Genomic DNA, 19,635 nt, shown 5'->3' on the forward strand with positions numbered 1-19,635 from the left:
AGGAGGATTTGGGGGGGACACCGGTGCCGGAAAGAATATTTGAAGCGGGGGAGTCGGAGAAACTAAACAAATTCTCTGTAACCTTGGAGGATGTAATGGGTCAGTTCAGCAAGCTGAAGAGTAGTAAATCACCGGGACCTGATGGTATTCATCCCAGAGTATTAATAGAACTAAAAATGAACTTGCGGAGCTACTGTTAGAAATATGCAATCTGTCCCTAAAATCGAGTGTAATACCGGAAGACTGGAGGGTAGCCAATGTTACTCCGATTTTTAAGAAAGGTTCCAGAGGAGATCCGGGAAATTATAGACCGGTGAGTCTGACGTCGGTGCCGGGCAAGATGGTGGAGGCTATTATTAAGAATAAAATTGCAGAGCATATACAAAAACATGGACTGATGAGACAAAGTCAGCACGGATTTAGTGAAGGGAAGTCTTGCCTCACCAATCTAATGCATTTTTTTGAGGGGGTAAGCAAACATGTGGACAATGGGGAGCCGGTTGATATTGTATATCTGGATTTTCAGAAGGCGTTTGACAAAGTGCCGCACGAAAGACTCCTGAAGAAATTGCAGAGTCATGGAATCGGAGGTAGGGTATTATTATGGATTAAGAACTGTTGAAAGATAGGAAGCAGAGAGTAGGATTGCGTGGCCAGTATTCTCAGTGGAGGAGGGTAGTTAGTGGGGTCCCGCAGGGGTCTGTGCTGGGTCCGTTGCTTTTTAATGTATTTATAAATGACCTAGAGATGGGAATAACTAGTGAGGTAATTAAATTCGCCGATGACACAAAATTATTCAGGGTCGTCAAGTCGCAGGAGGAATGTGAACGATTACAGGAGGACCTTGCGAGACAGGGAGAATGGGCGTGCAAGTGGCAGATGAAGTTCAATGTTGACAAGTGCAAAGTGATGCATGTGGGTAAGAGGAACCCGAATTATAGCTACGTCTTGCAAGGTTCCGCGTTAGGAGTTACGGATCAAGAAAGGGATCTGGGTGTCGTCGTCGATGATACGCTGAAACCTTCTGCTCAGTGTGCTGCTGCGGCTAGGAAAGCGAATAGAATGTTGGGTGTTATTAAGAAGGGTATGGAGTCCAGGTGTGCGGATGTTATAATGCCGTTGTATCGCTCCATGGTGCGACCGCACCTGGAGTATTGTGTTCAGTACTGGTCTCCGTATCTCAAAAAAGATATAGTAGAATTGGAAAAGGTACAGCGAAGGGCGACGAAAATGATAGTGGGGATGGGACGACTTTCCTATGAAGAGAGGCTGAGAAGGCTAGGGCTTTTCAGCTTGGAGAAGAGACGGCTGAGGGGAGATATGATAGAAGTGTATAAAATAATGAGTGGAATGGATCGGGTGGATGTGAAGCGACTGTTCACGCTATCCAAAAATACTAGGACTAGAGGGCATGAGTTGAAGCTACAGTGTGGTAAATTTAAAACGAATCGGAGAAAATTTTTCTTCACCCAACGTGTAATTAGACTCTGGAATTCATTGCCGGAGAACGTGGTACGGGCGGTTAGCTTGACGGAGTTTAAAAAGGGGTTAGATAGATTCCTAAAGGACAAGTCCATAGACCGCTATTAAATGGACTGGAAAAATTCCTCATTTTTAGGTATAACTTGTCTGGAATGTTTTTACGTTTGGGGAGCGTGCCAGGTGCCCTTGACCTGGATTGGCCACTGTCGGTGACAGGATGCTGGGCTAGATGGACCTTTGGTCTTTCCCAGTATGGCACTACTTATGTACTTATGTACTTATGTACTTAACTGAAGCTAGGCAGAGCAGATACAGCAGCAGGGAACTAAAGTTAAAGACACACAGGGCTGAAACAGCAGGAGGGAACCTAGAACTGACAATGAGCAAAACAGCAACAAACAGTAAGGAACTGAAGCTAGGCAGAGCAGATACAGCAGCAAGGAACTAAAGTTAAAGACACAAGGCAAAAACAAACAGAAGAAACTAAAGCTAAGGACACACAAAGCAGATACTAGCAGAGCTAGAGCAGCAACAAACACTCTCAGACAAAAGCACATCTGAAGACCTCTGTTGCAAAGGCAAAGCCTGAAAGTTCCCAGGTGCTTAATAAGGCAATTACTACTACTACTATTTAGCATTTCTATAGCGCTACAAGGCATACGCAGCGCTGCACAAACATAGAAGAAAGACAGTCCCTGCTCAAAGAGCTTACAATCTAATAGACAAAAAATAAAGTAAGCAAATCAAATCAATTAATGTGTACAGGAAGGAGGAGAGGAGGGTAGGTGGAGGCGAGTGGTTACAAGTGGTTACGAGTCAAAAGCAATGTTAAAGAGGTGGGCTTTCAGTCTAGATTTAAAGGTGGCCAAGGATGGGGCAAGACATAGGGGCTCAGGAAGCTTATTCCAGGCGTAGGGTGCAGCGAGACAGAAGGCGCGAAGTCTGGAGTTGGCAGTAGTGGAGAAGGGAACAGATAAGAAGGATTTATCCATGGAGCGGAGTGCACGGGAAGGGGTGTAGGGAAGGACGAGTGTGGAGAGATACTGGGGAGCAGCAGAGTGAGTACATTTATAGGTTAGTAGAAGAAGTTTGAACAGGATGCGAAAACGGATAGGGAGCCAGTGAAGCGACTTGAAGAGAGGGGTAGTATGAGTAAAGCGACCCTGGCAGAAGATGAGACGGGCAGCAGAGTTTTGAACCGATTGGAGAGGGGAGAGGTGACTAAGTGGGAGGCCAGCAAGAAGCAGATTGCAGTAGTCTAAATGAGAGATGACAAGGGTGTGGATGAGGGTTTTGGTAGAGTGCTCGGAAAGAAAGGGGCGGATTTTACGGATGTTGTAAAGAAAGAAACGACGGGTCTTGGCGATCTGCTGGATATGAACAGAGAAGGAGAGAGAAGAGTCAAAGATGAGCCCAAGGTTTCGAGCTGAGGAGACAGGGAGAATGAGAGAGCCATCAACAGAAATCAAAAACGGGGGGAGCGGGGAGGTGGGTTTGGGGGGGATGATGTCACCGGTGAGGCTTGACAGCAGAACCACCGGGGCAAGTCTGGAAAGCTGGAACATCAGGACCGGAATAGAACCTGGAAAACATCTGGGAAACGGGAAAAAAACAGTCCAGAGCAACCACAGGACCCGGTCACCTGGAGGCAAGGTGAGCGTAGGCATGGAATAAAGTCACAGTCGTGACAATTACATAACAACTAAACCATTCACCTAAACTAAATCTAGACAGGACAAAAATATAGATCATACATAAGATCTTATTTCAGCCACCTATAAATACAAAACATACTTCCATTGAGAATTCCAAAGAATAGGGGACTTGGACAAAACATTTAAGATACGATAATTACAAAAATGAATACAAATGAAAAAGAAGGAGTTACATACAGACTGTCTCTCCAAAAGGATAGAACTCTTTCTCCATAGACAAAGCAATGTGGATTTCCCATACTTACTTCTATTAGCTGCTTTTATATCCATTTGCTTGGGTCAAAGGTCAAAATAAACTGCCACGCAATAAAAGAAATGTAAACCAAATCCCCCCAAACTATGACAAACATCTAAGCTCAAAATGGGTCCTTAAAAATGTCAGTCTTACAGAAATGCTAAAATCCAAAAGTAGGCAAATGCACAATCGATAATCACTCAAAAATGACTGAAATTACTGCTGGATCATGAAAAGAGCTTTAAAAATGCTGTAAAATCAATGTTTTCCAGTAGCCATCTTTTTATGCAATCTAGCGACATCATCAGAGTATCTTAATGTATAAAAAGATGGTTAAAATGTTAGTCCAAGACCCCAAACATCCAAAATTATTAAAACTAATCACAAAACTTACAAGACCCCACATTAAAGCCCATATAAAACAAATGATTAAGTATTAAATATGAACAATAAATTCATAAATGAGGAAATAGATACTATCATAAATAAAACATCAATAAATATTCAAACTTAAAAATACAAATTATGTATATTTATTTATGAACATTTATACCCCACTTTTTTCCACTTGAAGCAGACTCAAAGTGGCTTACAATGCACAGAAGAATCAATTACAATTGCATTAGATAGGGGAGAAAGAACAGGGTAAGAAGGAAAAGGAAAAGGGAAGAGAGACTAAGATAGACGGTGGAAATCCAGATGCTGAGATGGACCAGAGTGGCTCGAGCAGTTCTCGGCAAGGCGACCATAATTGGGAAACTGTAGCAATACCCAGGAAGTGCAGATGAAGCGCAGAAGAAACAGCAGTATGCGGCCAGGAGAGTGGTAGTGATCACCAGAGGCAGACGACAGCAGCTGGAGGCGGACAATGCTGGCGGGGCATACATGCTTACATACATAACATACATACTTGGAAACACAAAAATGTTCTAGCAACTAATAAAAGTCAAATCAATAGGGACCCCATTTACAAAGCATCGGTAAGCCCAACGCAGACTTACCACTCACTAAAAAGCAGTAGCTCGGCGGGAGTTCCCAAGCCCAGCGCAATGTCATAGCCAGTGCTACAAAAATATATTTATTTTTGTAGCACCAATGGTAATTGGGTAGTGCCTCACACTGCCTGGTTACTGCCACCTCAGTGGGTGATGGTAAGGGCTCACCCCCCAAAATGTCTCAAAAAAAGAAAGACCTACCTTTTACCCACTTCGTGCCAAAGCCAGCACAGGCCCCCTTTTTTCACAGCTTGGTAAAAGGGTCCCTAACTGCACCCAAAACAGTGATGTGGAGGGGCATTTTTGATATGATGTCTAAGTCTGAATAGGAAAGAAGTTCATTTTCAAAATAGACAAACAACTATGGTTTTTTGTTCTAAAAATACTGTTTTGAACAAGGATTTGTGATTTGAACATTTTGTTTTTTGGTCCATTTAAAAAGAAAATGAATAGGTGCAAAACATAGAGATTCATGTCATTGGGATGTAGGAGGAGCTAGCATTTTTAGTAGACTGGTCTCACAGACATCCCAGGAGAGCAATGGAGGACCCTGGACAGCATTTCCGTGCACTTAATACAAATGCTCCCAGGTACACATCTCACCTTTTCTCCCATATCTTATCTCATTTTATTCCTTATTTGAGCCCTCCAAAACCCACCCAAAATCCACTGTCCCCCATTACATTAGCCCCTATGGGTGAAGGGGGCACCTATATATAGATACAGTAGGGTTTTGGTGACCTTGGGAGGGGTCACAGTTTCCACCACAAGTGAGACCATAACACTACTCCAGGGACCTGAATGCTGCTCTAATAGACCTGACTTTAACATCTGCAGCTGTCACAGAGGCTGGTAAGTCATATTTTTATTCATATTTTGGGGGGGGGGGGGGGGGGGTCAGTGACCACTGGGATGGTATTTGGGGATTATCCCTGATTCCCTTCAGTGGTCATGTGGTCAGTTAGGGCACCTTTTTGTGCCTTATTTGTTCTGAAAACAGATCCAGACCAAAACGTCTTGGTTTTAGTCCTGGACATTTTTATTTTATTCCATTATTTCTGAAAAACGTCCAAGTGCTAGGAACCACCATATCCTGCCCTTATCACACCTCTGATACACCCACTTGTGATTTGAATGTACTTCTGATGGACTTCATAGAAAACCATGTAAAAATAGGTTTTGAAAATACTGATTTGGATGTTTTTGTGAGAGAAACATCCAATTGCTTCTTTATACCACTTTTTAGAGGTTTTTCTCGTTTGAAAATGAGCCCCATAGACAATCATAAAAAATCTCGTAACCATTAAAAATCTGAAAATATTTTAATGGCCGAACATCCTATATAATAAAACTCACCCTCAACGTTCTGAGGACACTGACGTCAGTTCCTTTGGGTTCGAAGGTTCGTGGTGGTGAAGCCACCGGGCCCCGCCCTCGCGTCAAACGTGATGACATCGAGGGCGGAGCAATGGTGTCAGCGGACCAACGGCGGTCAGTGGCTTCACAACGCCGAAGGGGTGGGTAGGGAGGGGGGGGAGTTCGGGAGGAAAACCTTTCAATGCCGAAGGGGTTGGTAAGGAGGGGGGGGGGGGGGGTTCTGGAGGAAAACCTTGCTAGCGCCCGTTTCATTTCCTCCAGAAATGGGCATGTTTTGCTAGTATCATATAAACACTGACAAATCTCTCTCTCTTGGTTCAATCCTTTGGGTTTCACAATGTCAAACCTGAAATGAATCTCTGTTCAGCCTGCAATAATGCCCTATTGATATCCCCTCCTCTCCAGTGTTGATGAATTTTTAATATCACTATGAAACATAATCATCAAATTTTTGCTGCTGTTCATTCATATGCTCAACTAGTAGGTTTTCATACATTTTTCTTCTTATAGCACTTCTATATTCAATATTCATTTTTTTAGTGCTCTCGTGGTCTTTCCATGGTCTTACATGGGGCAAATGACTGCTTATACCACATTTGCATGCACTTCCCATACCGCACACAAAAAAAAGGATTTGAGGACATGAACTCTGTTTACAATGCTCTGTTTGTCATGTAAATTTGAAGACAAAATGTTTTGTACAACCTGACTCAGGAGATCGGTATCAGCTGAGACAATTCTCCAACTGTAGAATAACACATGTGGTGAATATGGTCATGTGTCCATATAAACTAATATACATTGGAAAGACCAATGTAATAGGTATGGCAAATCCACGTTGCTTTGTCTGGCCTATTGGAGAGAAGTCACAAAAGAGAGGGAATACAGTATACAAGAACAACCAAACAACCAAACAAAGCAAACACTGGGCCTTCAGGATTGAGAAATAAATAAAGAACTACATTTTTCTCAATCCTGAAGGCCAAATGTTTGCTTTCTTTGGTCTTTTGGAGAGAAGTGCTATATGTAAGTAATCCCTACTTTTTCATTTGCATTCGTTTTTGCAACTATCATGTCTTAAATGTTTTGATCAAGCCACCTTTTCTTTGGAATTCTCAAAAGAAGAATGTTTTATATTTGCAGGTGGTTGAAATAGTTTGACTATTAGGGGTATATTGATTTTTACCCCCTTTTAGGTAGGCATCTTTTTAATTTTTTTATGGAAGTTTTTTTTAAAAATCTCATCCTCCACAGAGCACAGTCACATTGAAATAGCGCTTTGTTATAGTCAAGTTTGAGATATTTTATGAAGTTGTTTCCTTCTATACTGTGCACGATTACACAAAAATAGGCTTTATTTCACACTATACCTATGCATTTTAAATGGATTGGCATTTTTCACATGAGCACAGATGCATGTTATCATTGATTAAACTTGACTGTTTCATTCTTCTTATGCACATACATTCACCCTGAACATACATGTCCTATATATGTAAGTAGTTTCTCTTTTCTAACCTTTTTTTTTAATATATGATTTTTTAAATGTGTTTTATTTATTATCATTAATATTATATTATTTAAATTGTATTTTATGTATGTTTTTAGTTTCAGTTTTACCAATGACATAGCCTGTGGGTGAAATATGACCATATTGGGTAACTATTAATAAATCACTTCATTTTTTTATTACTGATCTGCTTTGTTTGTTTTCTGAGGGCAGACCTTTTGCCTTAAAAAAATTGACATCCATTACCTTTCACACCAACAACTGATCTAGGTACTTGCATCCTTCACAGATGGTACATGTAGCCTGCCAGTCAGACCCATCTATATAAGCTATTGTTTCCTTCTTCTAAAAAAAACCTGGTTTGTTTGGTATAAAAATATTTACAAAGTAATAATAAAGATATGTTATATTCCATAGATGCCAATGACTGTATGAAATGCCCTGAAGATCAATGGCCTAATGAGAAGAAGAATGAATGTCTCCCACGAGTCATTGAATTCTTGTCCTATGACGATAACTTGGGTGCAACTTTGTCATCCATTTCTATTCTCTTATTCATCATCACTGCCCTATTGTTGGGAATCTTTGTTAAATATCAGGACACAGCTGTGGTGAAAGCCAATAACAGGAATCTCAGCTACATCCTCCTCATATCACTCATGTTGTCTTTTCTCTGTATTTTGTTATTCATTGGTGAGCCTGGAGCAGTGACCTGTCTTCTCAGGCAATCTGTATTTGGGATATTATTTACCATTGCTGTTTCTTCTGTATTGGCAAAAACTGTTACAGTTGTCATTGCCTTCAGTGCCACTAAGCCCAGCAGCAAGTTAAGAAAGTGGATTGGGACAAGAGTGTCCAGCTATATAGTCCTTCTCTCCACCTCTGGTGAAATAATGATATGTATTGTATGGCTGCTCATCTCTCCTCCATTCCCTGAATATGATACAGAGTCAGAAAAAGGGAAGATAATACTGCAGTGTAATGAGGGGTCTACCACTGCATTTTATAGTGTGATTGGGTACATGGGCTTTTTGTCTCTTCTAAGTTTCACTGTGGCTTTCCTAGTAAGGAAGGTGCCGGATTGTTTTAATGAGGCTCAGCATATCACTTTCAGCATGCTGGTGTTCTGCAGTGTCTGGGTATCTTTCATTCCAGCCTATCTGAGCACCAAAGGCAAATACATGGTGGCTGTAGAGATATTTGCTATCCTGGCTTCTAGTGCTGGGCTTCTGGGCTGTATATTCACCCCCAAGTGCTACATTATGCTGCTCAGGCCTGACCTGAACACAAGGGGGCATTTAATTGGAAAACCACATCCAACAAATACCACATGAGAGAGGATTTCTTCCACTTTTCATTGGTGGAAAGATGAACTTTTCTTTTGATATTATTTAAAGTGATTGAATTTTATAATCTGAATGCTTATGAATTCTTTATCCATACATTTTCATTCATTATACAAATAGTATAAGGCTCAATATAATCTAATTGGCTCAATTGAATCTGCCCAACCGGTTATAGTTGTAGTGAATTTTTCTTTCTAATTTCACATCAAACAGCTCTTAATACATTGAGAAATATGACATTCTTAGTCCTTTGATTATATTCTGTGATTGTGTCACTTGTAGACTGCAAAGGGGATTAAGACAGTCAAAGAAGTGGGTTCAAACCCAGAACCTCAGAGTAGCACTTTCTGAACTTCTCCCCATTCCATGCGCAGGGCCCAAGAGACAGGTAGAGCTCCAGAGACTCAATGCATGGATGAGGCAATGATACAGGGAGGAGGGGTTTAGATTTGTAAGGAACTGGGCAACATTCTGGGGAAGGGGAAGTCTATTCTTGAGTGATGGGCTCCACCTTAACCAGGGTGGGACAAGGCTGCTGGCATCGACATTTAAAAAGGAGATAGAGCAGCTTTTAAAAATAGAAACTGGGGGAAGGCTGACAGTCGTTCAAAAGCACATGTTTCGGAACAAGGTATGTTTCAAAGATATCACCAAAACAGGAAGACATGATATCCCGATAGTGAGGTTGCAATAGAGACCATAGTATACCAAGTGTCTTTAAATAAAAATCAGACAAAAGATTGAAAATTAACACCATCAACTGCAAAGTAAGATGTAAATAGGAACAACAAACATAGGGTCCTGTTTACTAAGGTGTGCTAATGTTTTTAGCGTGCCTACACTTAGCACGCATGCTAACCATGTAGGCGCCTATAGGGATATTATAGGCACGTACATGGTTAACGCGCATTAAAAATGTTAACGCGCCTGAAACGCTGCTTAGTAAACAGTTTGACTCCGCCTCGAATATTGTGTGCAATTTTGGTCACCACATCTCAAAAAAGATATACTGCAATTAGAAAATGTACAGAGAAGGCCATTGAAAATGGACATCCATCTTTCGTTTCGAAAATACCATCAAAGACATCTAAATCCTTAAATTTGGACATCCCTTGATTTGGTCGTCCCTAGTCATGGATGTTTCGGCGATTTTCAAAACAAAAGACGTCCATGTCAAAAACGGCCAAATGCAAGCCATTTGGTCGTGGGAGGAGCCAGCATTTGAAGTACACTGGTCCCCCTGACATGCCAGGACACCAACCGGGCATCCTAGGGGGCACTGCAGTGGACTTCATAAATTACTCCCAGGTACATAGCTCCCTTACCTTGTGTGCTGAGCTCCCAAACCCACTGCCCACAACTGTACACCACTAACATAGCCCTTATGGGTGAAGGAGGGCACCTAGATGTGGGTACAGTGGGTTTGTGGTGGGTTTTGGAGGGCTCGCTGTTTCCTTCACAAATGTAAAAGGTAGGGGGGGTATGGGCCTGGGTCCACATGTCTGAAGTGCAAAACTACAAAACTACTCCAGGGACCTGCATGCACTGTCATGGACCTGAGTATGACATCTGAGGATGGCATAGAGGCTGGCACAAAATGTTTTTAAAGATGTTTAATGAGGGTGGGAGGGGGCTAGTGACCACTGGGAGAGTAAGGGGAGGTCATCCCCGATTCTCTCCAGTGGTCATCTGGTCATTTCATGCACCTTTTTGTGCCTTAGTCATAAGAGAAACAGGTCCAAGTGAAAACGTCCAAATGTTCGTCAGGGACGTCCTTGGTTTTTTCGATTATAGGTCAAGGACGTCCAAATGTTAGGCATGCCCAAGTCTCGCCTTCGCTATGCCTCCGACATGCCCCCTTCAACTTTGGAAATAGTACATAGAACCTTATCACAAAGACCAACTACAAGATCGTGTGCCTACACCCTTTTTGATGCAGTTGACCAAGATGGTTCTATTGAGGAACAATTTTCTGTTTGAATCTACATATTACATACAAGTACACGAAGTCGCCATGGGTACAGCTGCAGCTCTGAGTATAGTGAACTTATATATGAGTACTTTTGAAGAAATCCATCAATGTACTTCTGTCTGGTTTCAACACATTAAAATTTGGCATTGTTTTATTGACAAAATTTTATTCTTTTGGATAGCGTCTCACCATTCTCTATAACAGTTTATAGCATGGTTGAATTCTCTTGATATACATCTCAAATTTACCATGCAGTGCAGTAATGAAAGCATTTCTTTTTTGCATACTTTGGTATACAAGACTGAGGCGAAGATAGCAGTAACTGTATTTTGAAAAACCACTGATCGCAATTCTCTTCTTCTGTATAATAGCCATCATCCTTGGCGTATGAAGGATTCCTTACCTGTGGGACAGTTTTTATGCTTACGGTGCACCTGCTCTTCTGAAGAAACATTCCGGTATTAGGCTACATATTTATCTGAACGCTTAAAAGAGAGAGGGTATCTTGACAGAAGCTTGGTTTTGCACAGCGCCCTTTATTATTATTGGATAAGCCTGAAGAAGCATTGGATAAATTTGTTTGTGTCCTGACCTATACTGACCTTGCTGCCCAAATAGCATGCACCATCAACCAATATTGAGATGTGCTTTCATTTCTCTCTGGTTTCCAACAGCGTCCCTGTATAGCATATCGTAGAGGTCAAAATCTGCGAGATAAATTGGTTCATTCTATGTATCAAATTCCTATCCATCAGGAAGTTGTGTTAACAGGGCATAAAGCATAGGGACATTGCCAGTATTGTGCTCAAACGATTGTGGGCACTCAATGGCATCATCCTTTGAGAAATGAGAAAATCTATAGACAGAAGACTAACACTACATGTGAGTCTACATATGCTATATATGCAATTGTATGCCCATGGTATGTGGGACGTACCAAAAGACAGATCAAAACTCACTTAACAGAACACAAAAGCAGACTTAATAAACAAATATTGACTGCTCCTTTAGGCATGCATTGTATGGAGAAAAACCATCAATTGAAAATGAGCCCTAAAATATATAAAATATAAATAGATCTTAAATTTTATGGAAAGGGGGAAGTGAGTAGATGGGAAAGGAAGGGAGGGAAGCTGAAGAAGTCACTCTATCTGCCATCTAAATCTTAACCCCAGATCTGTTTGCTGTGAAAGACTTTGCCAAGAGTATACAACTGTAGCATCCAGTTCTGCAATCCAGAGGATTATATAAGAATTCTTGCGGTGAAACCTAAAGATTATAATTTGGAGTCCTGTTTGAAAATGTTCATTTTGAAACATTGATGCCATTCATTTATGTTTGTAAAGGATACCCTTCTTCCACACCCTGGGCCTATCTGGGATCCCTTTTATTCAGTGGGAGTGGGAATGGTGAAGGCAGAAATGAAACCCACTCGATCCTGCCATTGCTGCAGCCACAGCAAAGTGGCTGTTGCAACCTCTAGCAGGAGCCTTGCTGTACTTTGTTTTCCTTCCTTGTCAAGGGAGGGGGTAGGAGATCAGTGGAGGGGGGATCCAAAGGATGGTGACTGTTTCAAGTGGGTGGGAGTGGAATCAGAACGGGGAGATGTTCTGGTGGGAGATCACAACGACTGCTGACTTTAAAAAGGTAATGTGTTTCCTGGCCAATATTGAGCCAGGGCCCACATAGCTTTCTTTTGTGGCCCTGGCTAAATATAGGCTGGGACCCACATGAGCTCCATGGCAAGCCCCGCTTAAATTAACACCAAATATTCAGTGCTGGTGCTGATGTGGCTCAGCACTTCATATCCTGGGCTAATTTTGCCGACAAAAGTCAGTGTTACAGAATACTGTAAGTAAGGCATGCCCTGCTCATTTATGGGCCCACAATTATACCAGGTCTATGGCTGGTATAACTGCAAGAATGTAAATGTTAGAGACGGCTGAGGGGAGACATGATAGAGGTATATAAAATAATGAGTGGAGTGGAACAGGTGGATGTGAAGCGTCTGTTCACGCTTTCCAAAAATACTAGGACTAGGGGGCATGCGATGAAACTACAGTGTAGTAAATTTAAAACAAATAGGAGAAAACGTTTCTTCACCCAACGCATAATTAAACTCTGGAATTCGTTGCCAGAGAACGTAGTGAAGGTGGTTAGCTTGGCAGAGTTTAAAAAGGGGTTGGACGGTTTCCTAAAGGACAAGTCCATATACCGCTACTAAATGGACTTAGGAAAAATCCACAATTTCGAGGAATAACTTCTATAAAATGTTTGTACATTTGGGTAGCTTGCCAGGTGCCCTTGACCTGGATTGGCCGCTGTTGGGGACAGGATGCTGGGCTGGATGGACCTTTGGTCTTTTCGCAGTATGGCATTACTTATGTACTTATTCTTTAACAGAACCTGGGCGCCCAAATGATGCCAGAGAATTGGTCCTCACTCAAAGCATTGAGGGATATATAAGGAGGTGACCACATATAAAATTGCCCACTTAGAACTAGATTCCATTTGGCTCAGATAAAATATGCCTAGTCTTACTCTATAAACTGTAGTTCACTTTAGGTGTAGTTTATAGAATATACCTAGTGGCGACTAAATGTAGGCATGGACATTTACACCAAGTAAAACTTGTTGTAAATTCCCACTCCTAAGTTAGGCATGGAGCGGGTGCATAGGAGCCAACTTTTCAAAATTATTGGGGGTGCTAAGCCCAGTGGAAATAACCCCTCCCTGGACACATACAAGGAATTTTCTCAATTATTGGGGGTGCTCAAGTACCCACAGCACCCACAGAGTCGGCTCCTATGAGCGGGTGTATTCTATAACACTGTCTAGCTTATTTTCGAAAGTGATTGCCGGCCATCTTCTGACATAAATCGAAAGCTGCTTTTTTGACACCATTGCCGCTTTCCCGTTGCCGAGCCGGCGAAAGTTCAAGGGGGCGTGTTGGTGGCGTAGCAAAGGTGGGAAATGGGCGGCCATGGGCGTGGCTACCAGATGGCCGGCTTCGCCTGATAATGGAAAAAAGAAAGCCGGCCGTAACGAGAATTTGGTCCACTTTATTTGGCCCCTTTTTTTCAGGTCCAAGTCGCAAATATGTGCCTGAACTGACCAGATGACCACCGGAGGGATTCGGGGATCACCTCTCCTGACTCCCCAAGTGGTCACTAACCCCCTCCCATCCTCAAAAATACAACTTTAAAAACTTTTTTTGCCAGCCTCTATGCCAGCCTCAAATGTCATACTCAGGTACATCGCATCAGTATGCAGGTCCTTGGAGCAGTTTTAGTGGGTGCAGTGGACTTCAGGCAGGCGGACCCAGGCCCATCCCCCCTACCTTTTACATTTATGGTGGAAAATGGGAGCCCTCCAAAACCCTCCCGAAACCCACTGTACCCACATCTAGGTGCCCCCCCTTCACCCCTTAGGGCTATGGTAGTGATGTATAGCTGTGGGGAGTGGGTTTTGGGGGGGGGTTGGGGGGCTCAGCACCCAAGGTAAGGGAGCTATGCACCTGGGAGCTATTTAAAACATTTTTTTTACTTTTTAGAAGTGCGAGGGAGACCAGTGCACTATGAATCCTGGCCCCTCCCACAACCAAATGCCTTGGATTTGGCCAGATTTGACATCGCCAGCTTCGGTTTCCATTATGGACAAAAACTGATGCTGGCCATCGCAAACCCAGCCATCTCTGACATTTGGCCATCCCGAACCGTATTATCGAAAACAAAGATGGACGACCATCTTTTTCGAAACTACAGTTGCCTCCTGCCAGTTGCGGAGCCGGCCCCGGGGATGGCTGGCCATGGAGATGACCAGCGCTGTTCAATTATGCCCCTCCACGTGTAAATTTTAGGAATGCCCATGTGCCACCCATGTTCCTCCCATGTTCATGCCCACTTTTGAGATCCGCATGGTGGAACTTACAGGCGCCACTTTATAGAATATGCTTAGCAAGTCGTGCATGTAAATTCTAATTAAAGCCAATTAATGTCAAAAACTGCTTGTTAAGTGGATATTATCAGCACTGATTGGCTTATTAAGCTAATGTGGTTGATATTCAATGTGATGTAACCAGGCAGGCGGGGCTTCTGCCAGGATAAATCACACTGGCTGGCCCAGGACCTGCTATTTAACCTCTCTGAGAGCTACAGCCCTCTCTGGTTAGTGCTGGAGTGGACCAGGCATGGAGTCAGGGTGGATCCAAGAGTTATGCAGGAACCATAATGTTCAGTACCAGTGCCTGCACAGCTAACTGGGAATTTTGCACAAATAGCAGTCCTAACTATGCCCATTTATCTATGCAGGTATAACACTGAATATCAGCCATAACAGGATGGATTTTGGGTGCCATCAGAGACCCTGATATTCAATTCTGGTATCTAGATAGGGCTGTCACTGAATTTCCAGTGAATTTAGCAAGTGGTTCTTATAAACACTGGCTGCTGCCAGAAGAAAATTGATTGATATATTTCTAAGTGATGCTGCTCCCAGAATGCCCCAAGTCCAACTCCCATTTTTGGATTGGTAACTGCGGTTATATAATTATATGCATCCAAAACTGTATGTTTAATTACAAAGAATTTAAAAAATGTACTTATGTGATACAGTGGCGTAGCCACGGGTGGGCCTGGGTGGGCAGGGGCCCACCCACATAGGGCTCAGGCCCACCCAACAGTAGCACATGTTTAGTAGTAGCTGGTGGGGATCCCAAGATCCGCCAGCTGAAGAACTTCCCCCTGATGGTAACAAAAACGCTACTCTGCACGATAACGGCACCTGCACATGCTCAGTTTTCAGTGCATGCCTGCTGTAGACTGCCAAGATGGAAAGAAGCATTTTCTCACCAGCTGAGATATTTTTTGGGTGGTGGTTGAGGGGAGGGGGAGAGAACACTTGGTGCCCACCCACTTCTTGCCTAGGCCCACCCAAAATCTGTTGTCTGGCTACGCCCCTGATGTGATAGGAACTATTGAAGACCAAATAAATATGCTTCAAAATCAAGGTGTGTTTCCTTAATGCGTTAATAAAAGCAGGGCTGGAAGCATTCCATGTTCTTTTTATAAATTTATGTACATAAAACTGTTCATGGATAAGGAAGTCCTAAGTTCACCTTCTAAACTAGCATGCATCTCTTTAGGCAGAGATATCAATTGATAGACTAATGTTCATAATTCTCACTGACAGATATACTCATAACTTTATCTGGTTAACTTATATCCTTGCTGTTTTTTTTAATTGGTCCCAAACTATTTGCTTTTGAATATCAGACAGTTTTATTCATATAAAAATTTACATTTTCTTCCTGAATTTTCAATCCAGTAAATGTAGGGTTTGGTAGAAGTCTGCTTTCAAAGTGGGAATATTCAGGTAGCTAAATATCTTTTGGAGGGTGACTTTACCTACGCTCTTAAGTGTTGAAAAGTTACCAACAAAATGAGTAGTATGTAAAAAAATATAAGTGTGAGATGTGACTAAATGTGCACGAGGGAGAGGAGAAGAGGAACAAAGATGTGAATGAAAAGAAAATTAAACTGAAATACCTTTATTTCTTACTCTTAACTCTGTAAAGTAACCTAGTGGTAAAATCCAGAATGACGTCCTTTTCTGTGACTTGTTTTCCTCTACTTTCAAGGTCAAAGAGACATTCATCTCTCATAGTTGTAGGAACACAGAATTTTAATTAGATTTTATACCAATAACATCAAAAGTTCGTTTTTTCCTCTGTTGAATTTGTTGAGATTGATAATTATATTAGTCTATCAGAAGCCATTCCACTGGAGAGCTGGACTAATTATTTACATTTGACCTACAATTAGAGTGCAGCAGGGACCAAGGACAGTGGCATTAATAGCAATTTCCTGAAATAGGTGTCCATTCAAATCAAACAACAAACCCATGGAGTCAAGGGAGACAGCAGGAGAGCACATTATTTTAAGGAGAAGCTCTGCATTCCTTCTTCTCACACTAAAGGATGACTGTGTCTGTGTGAAGGCAAAGAAAGCTATGATTAAACTGTGAAGGAGGTGAAACTGGATCTGGTATAGAAGACTTTTGAACGAGAAAATGATTCTCTGCTTTCTATTTCTGGGACCAAGTGGGATCTTGATGATGGTTTCTGCAGTAGTTAGTCGATGCCAGAGACCTACCTATGGTGAATTTCAGAGCTACTTTAAGGAAGGAGACCTGATATTGGGCGGAATAATTGCAATCACTAAATCTATGTGGACTCGGACCTTAAGCTTTACAAGTAGCAGTGAGATCAGTTTCTGTGTTCCGTAAGTACTGTATTCATTTCCCTTTTTTTGCCCATAGTCTTCTAAACCACAAATCCAAGGCAACTGTCCATCAGTACTGTGCAAAGATTAAAATTCATCAATCACATGAAACAAAGGTCAAATTTCACAATTGTATATGACAACATATCGTTTCTACCTAGAAAATACACACTTCACAAAGTAAACTCCTTCAGAATACTGAATTGTCACATCCCATATATTTTAGTTAATATTCTACAATCCTATGTTACGCTTAATTAAGAACTATCTTAAAGAACAGCATTTTAATCTTTTATAAACACACGTATCATCTAACATTTTCTGTAACTTTCTGTTGTAAATTATTCAACAGAGTGGGCTCTGCTGCTGCCTATGAAGTTCTCAAATTTGTAGCTTTGATTATTGGTAGACAACAGAGAAAATCAGATCACAAACCTCTTTGATAAAAATGAAAGTGACCTTAAAACATTCCTCTTTGAAGATGCCTTCCCCAATAGCTGTTGAATTTGCTGAACTTGGGGCTGCCCTTGATATGAGCCTTCTTACCACTATAACTACCCCTAGTTTTTACACCTACTAACCCTTCTTTCCTATCAATTATTTTAGTTCCTTTCCCGCCCTCCCTCCCTCCGTATACTGCTTCCCCCTTCCCCCTTTCTTCTTTTTTTTTCTCTTTTTAGAATCTTTCCTATACTTTAGCCCCTTGTATACTAAGCCACACAGCAATGCCGGCACAACCCATTCGAAGTGAATGGACTGTGTCGGCATTAGCACTCGGCAGCTACTTGTGAGGCTTAGTAAACGGGGGGTAGATTTGTTAGCCACTCAGATATTATATATGATGTACAGGATACTAAGGGACCCTTTTACAAAGGCGTTAGGCTCTACGCACATGCAGCCTGCACCAAAATGAGACTACCGCCAGGCTACTAATGTAACCTAGGGGTTAATAAAAGAAATAAAATTACCCAAGTTGTCCCAGAGTTCCATTGTGGCCAGCAGCGCAGGTCTTTAGAATTAGCTGAGAGCTGAGCTTTGCTGACTGTTACAGAGAGGCTCTCTGGCTGGCAGTTGGGAGATGGAGCAGCAGCTGTGAAGAGTGAGGATGTGAGAGGCTGGATGGCAGAGTCTGTGTGATAGAGAAATTGGGTTTTTATTCTTATTAAGGAATGAGAAGGGTTTAAAATAGTGGGGAATACGTTAAAGTGGGTTTTAAAGTGTGTGTGTCATGGCCTGTTGAAAGCTAAAGTATTTATTGACCCAAAAAGGGAATAGCCTCCTGGGTTTTGTAATAAAAATGTGAAAGTGTGAGTGAACCAGATAGGATTTACTTTTGTGAGGGGAAAGTTGTGACCCTGGAGAGGATAGAGAGAAAATCAGTGCCATATAGATCTATAAAGTAATGCAAAGGATAGCAAGTGACATAAGTTTGAATGGTAGACTGTTCAGTGAACAGATGGAATGAGAGAGTGGCTGCAGGAACTGAGCGGATGAGCTGCAGGACCGCTCCTCAGAGTAGGGTCCCAGTAAAATAGCCTAGGTTTGTAAGAGATAGGAAATTGTTTAAATTTTGTTTCAGCTAAAACCAGCCCACAGTGTTGATAAAATTAAAAGTAATGTCACCAGGTAAAAGGCATTTCGTGTAAATAGGGAGTAAGGATTTTGCCTCCCATTTTAGTTGCTTAAGGAAGGTTTAGGGAGAAGAAAAATCCGGAGGACAACCCACCTGGACAACTGGGCCCCCACGCAAGCAAGGCTGGAGTCAAGCTTCCTCAGCTAAGTGGCATTTGACCCACCAAAGCTAAAAGAGACTGAAGTGGGTTAGGGGGTGTATACTAAAGCTACAAGTAGGTTGCAGTGTGAAAGAGAGAGGAGAGAAACCAAAACATACTTACTGGGGTTTCCTGGTCCGAGTTCGGAGTTTTCAGATGAGAAACTGAATATCTGGAAAACAGAAAGTTAATAACAAAGAATCAAATTCTTTATAGAGAGAAATCAAAAGAGCTGTGGTTCTAAGTCTGAGGAAATAAATGGAAAATATGTATTATTTAAAACAGCACTTATCCGATGGGGATGAAAGGTTGAGTTGAATCCTGTGGAAAAGAAAAGAATATATGAGATCAAATGAGTATGGTTATATTTAGAATCTTCACTAATATACGCTGAATATTAGTTAAAATTTAGAAACATTGTTGTACAGTTACTGTTCCATGTTATATGCTAGAGTTTGCAGAGGTACCAAATTTATGTACAAAGTTAAATATCACATCATTAAATGTTCTTTAATTAACTGAAGATTTGACTGGTGTGTTCCATCAAAATCTGAGAAAAATCCCTACATTTAGATTACTTTCCTCTTGTGTCCTTTGAGGGCACAAGACGAGGTTAGTGTATTTGTTCTCCCTCCACGTCTGGGTGCTGGGTTTTTGAGCCACGACTACACACAATAGGCGGAATAGAACCCAGAGCTTAACATGCATCTTACCCAGAGGTGAGGGGGTGTAACACTAAGCCCCCTGGTGGTAATTTCAGATTTGCGGTGCACCCGTCCTGGCTGGATGATTTATTTATTTATTTCCTACCACACACGGCATTTCTGCTGTAAATCAGCAGTTGGCGAGCTCCGAGCGGCCAGATATGGCACGTGAGCCCTTACTGCTAGATCAACGGGTGGGTTTAAGGGCTCAGGCCAGAATTAGGCACGCGTTGGTTTCAGTTTTAC

General features: G+C 41.9%; 1 protein-coding gene across 1 annotated transcript in view; it reads left to right on the top strand.

The window, feature by feature from the left end:
• Positions 1–8,648, top strand: part of LOC115458168 (vomeronasal type-2 receptor 26-like) — a 55,632-nt gene extending 46,984 nt beyond the window's left edge. The window contains exon 5 of the mRNA XM_030188026.1: positions 7,732–8,648. Coding sequence (XP_030043886.1) covers positions 7,732–8,648 — 917 coding nt within the window. The remainder of the gene's footprint in view (positions 1–7,731) is intronic.
• Positions 8,649–19,635: the final 10,987 nt, after the last annotated feature.

The sequence above is a fragment of the Microcaecilia unicolor genome, chromosome 14 (assembly GCF_901765095.1).
Source record: "Microcaecilia unicolor chromosome 14, aMicUni1.1, whole genome shotgun sequence".
NCBI classification, from domain to species: Eukaryota; Metazoa; Chordata; class Amphibia; order Gymnophiona; family Siphonopidae; genus Microcaecilia; species Microcaecilia unicolor.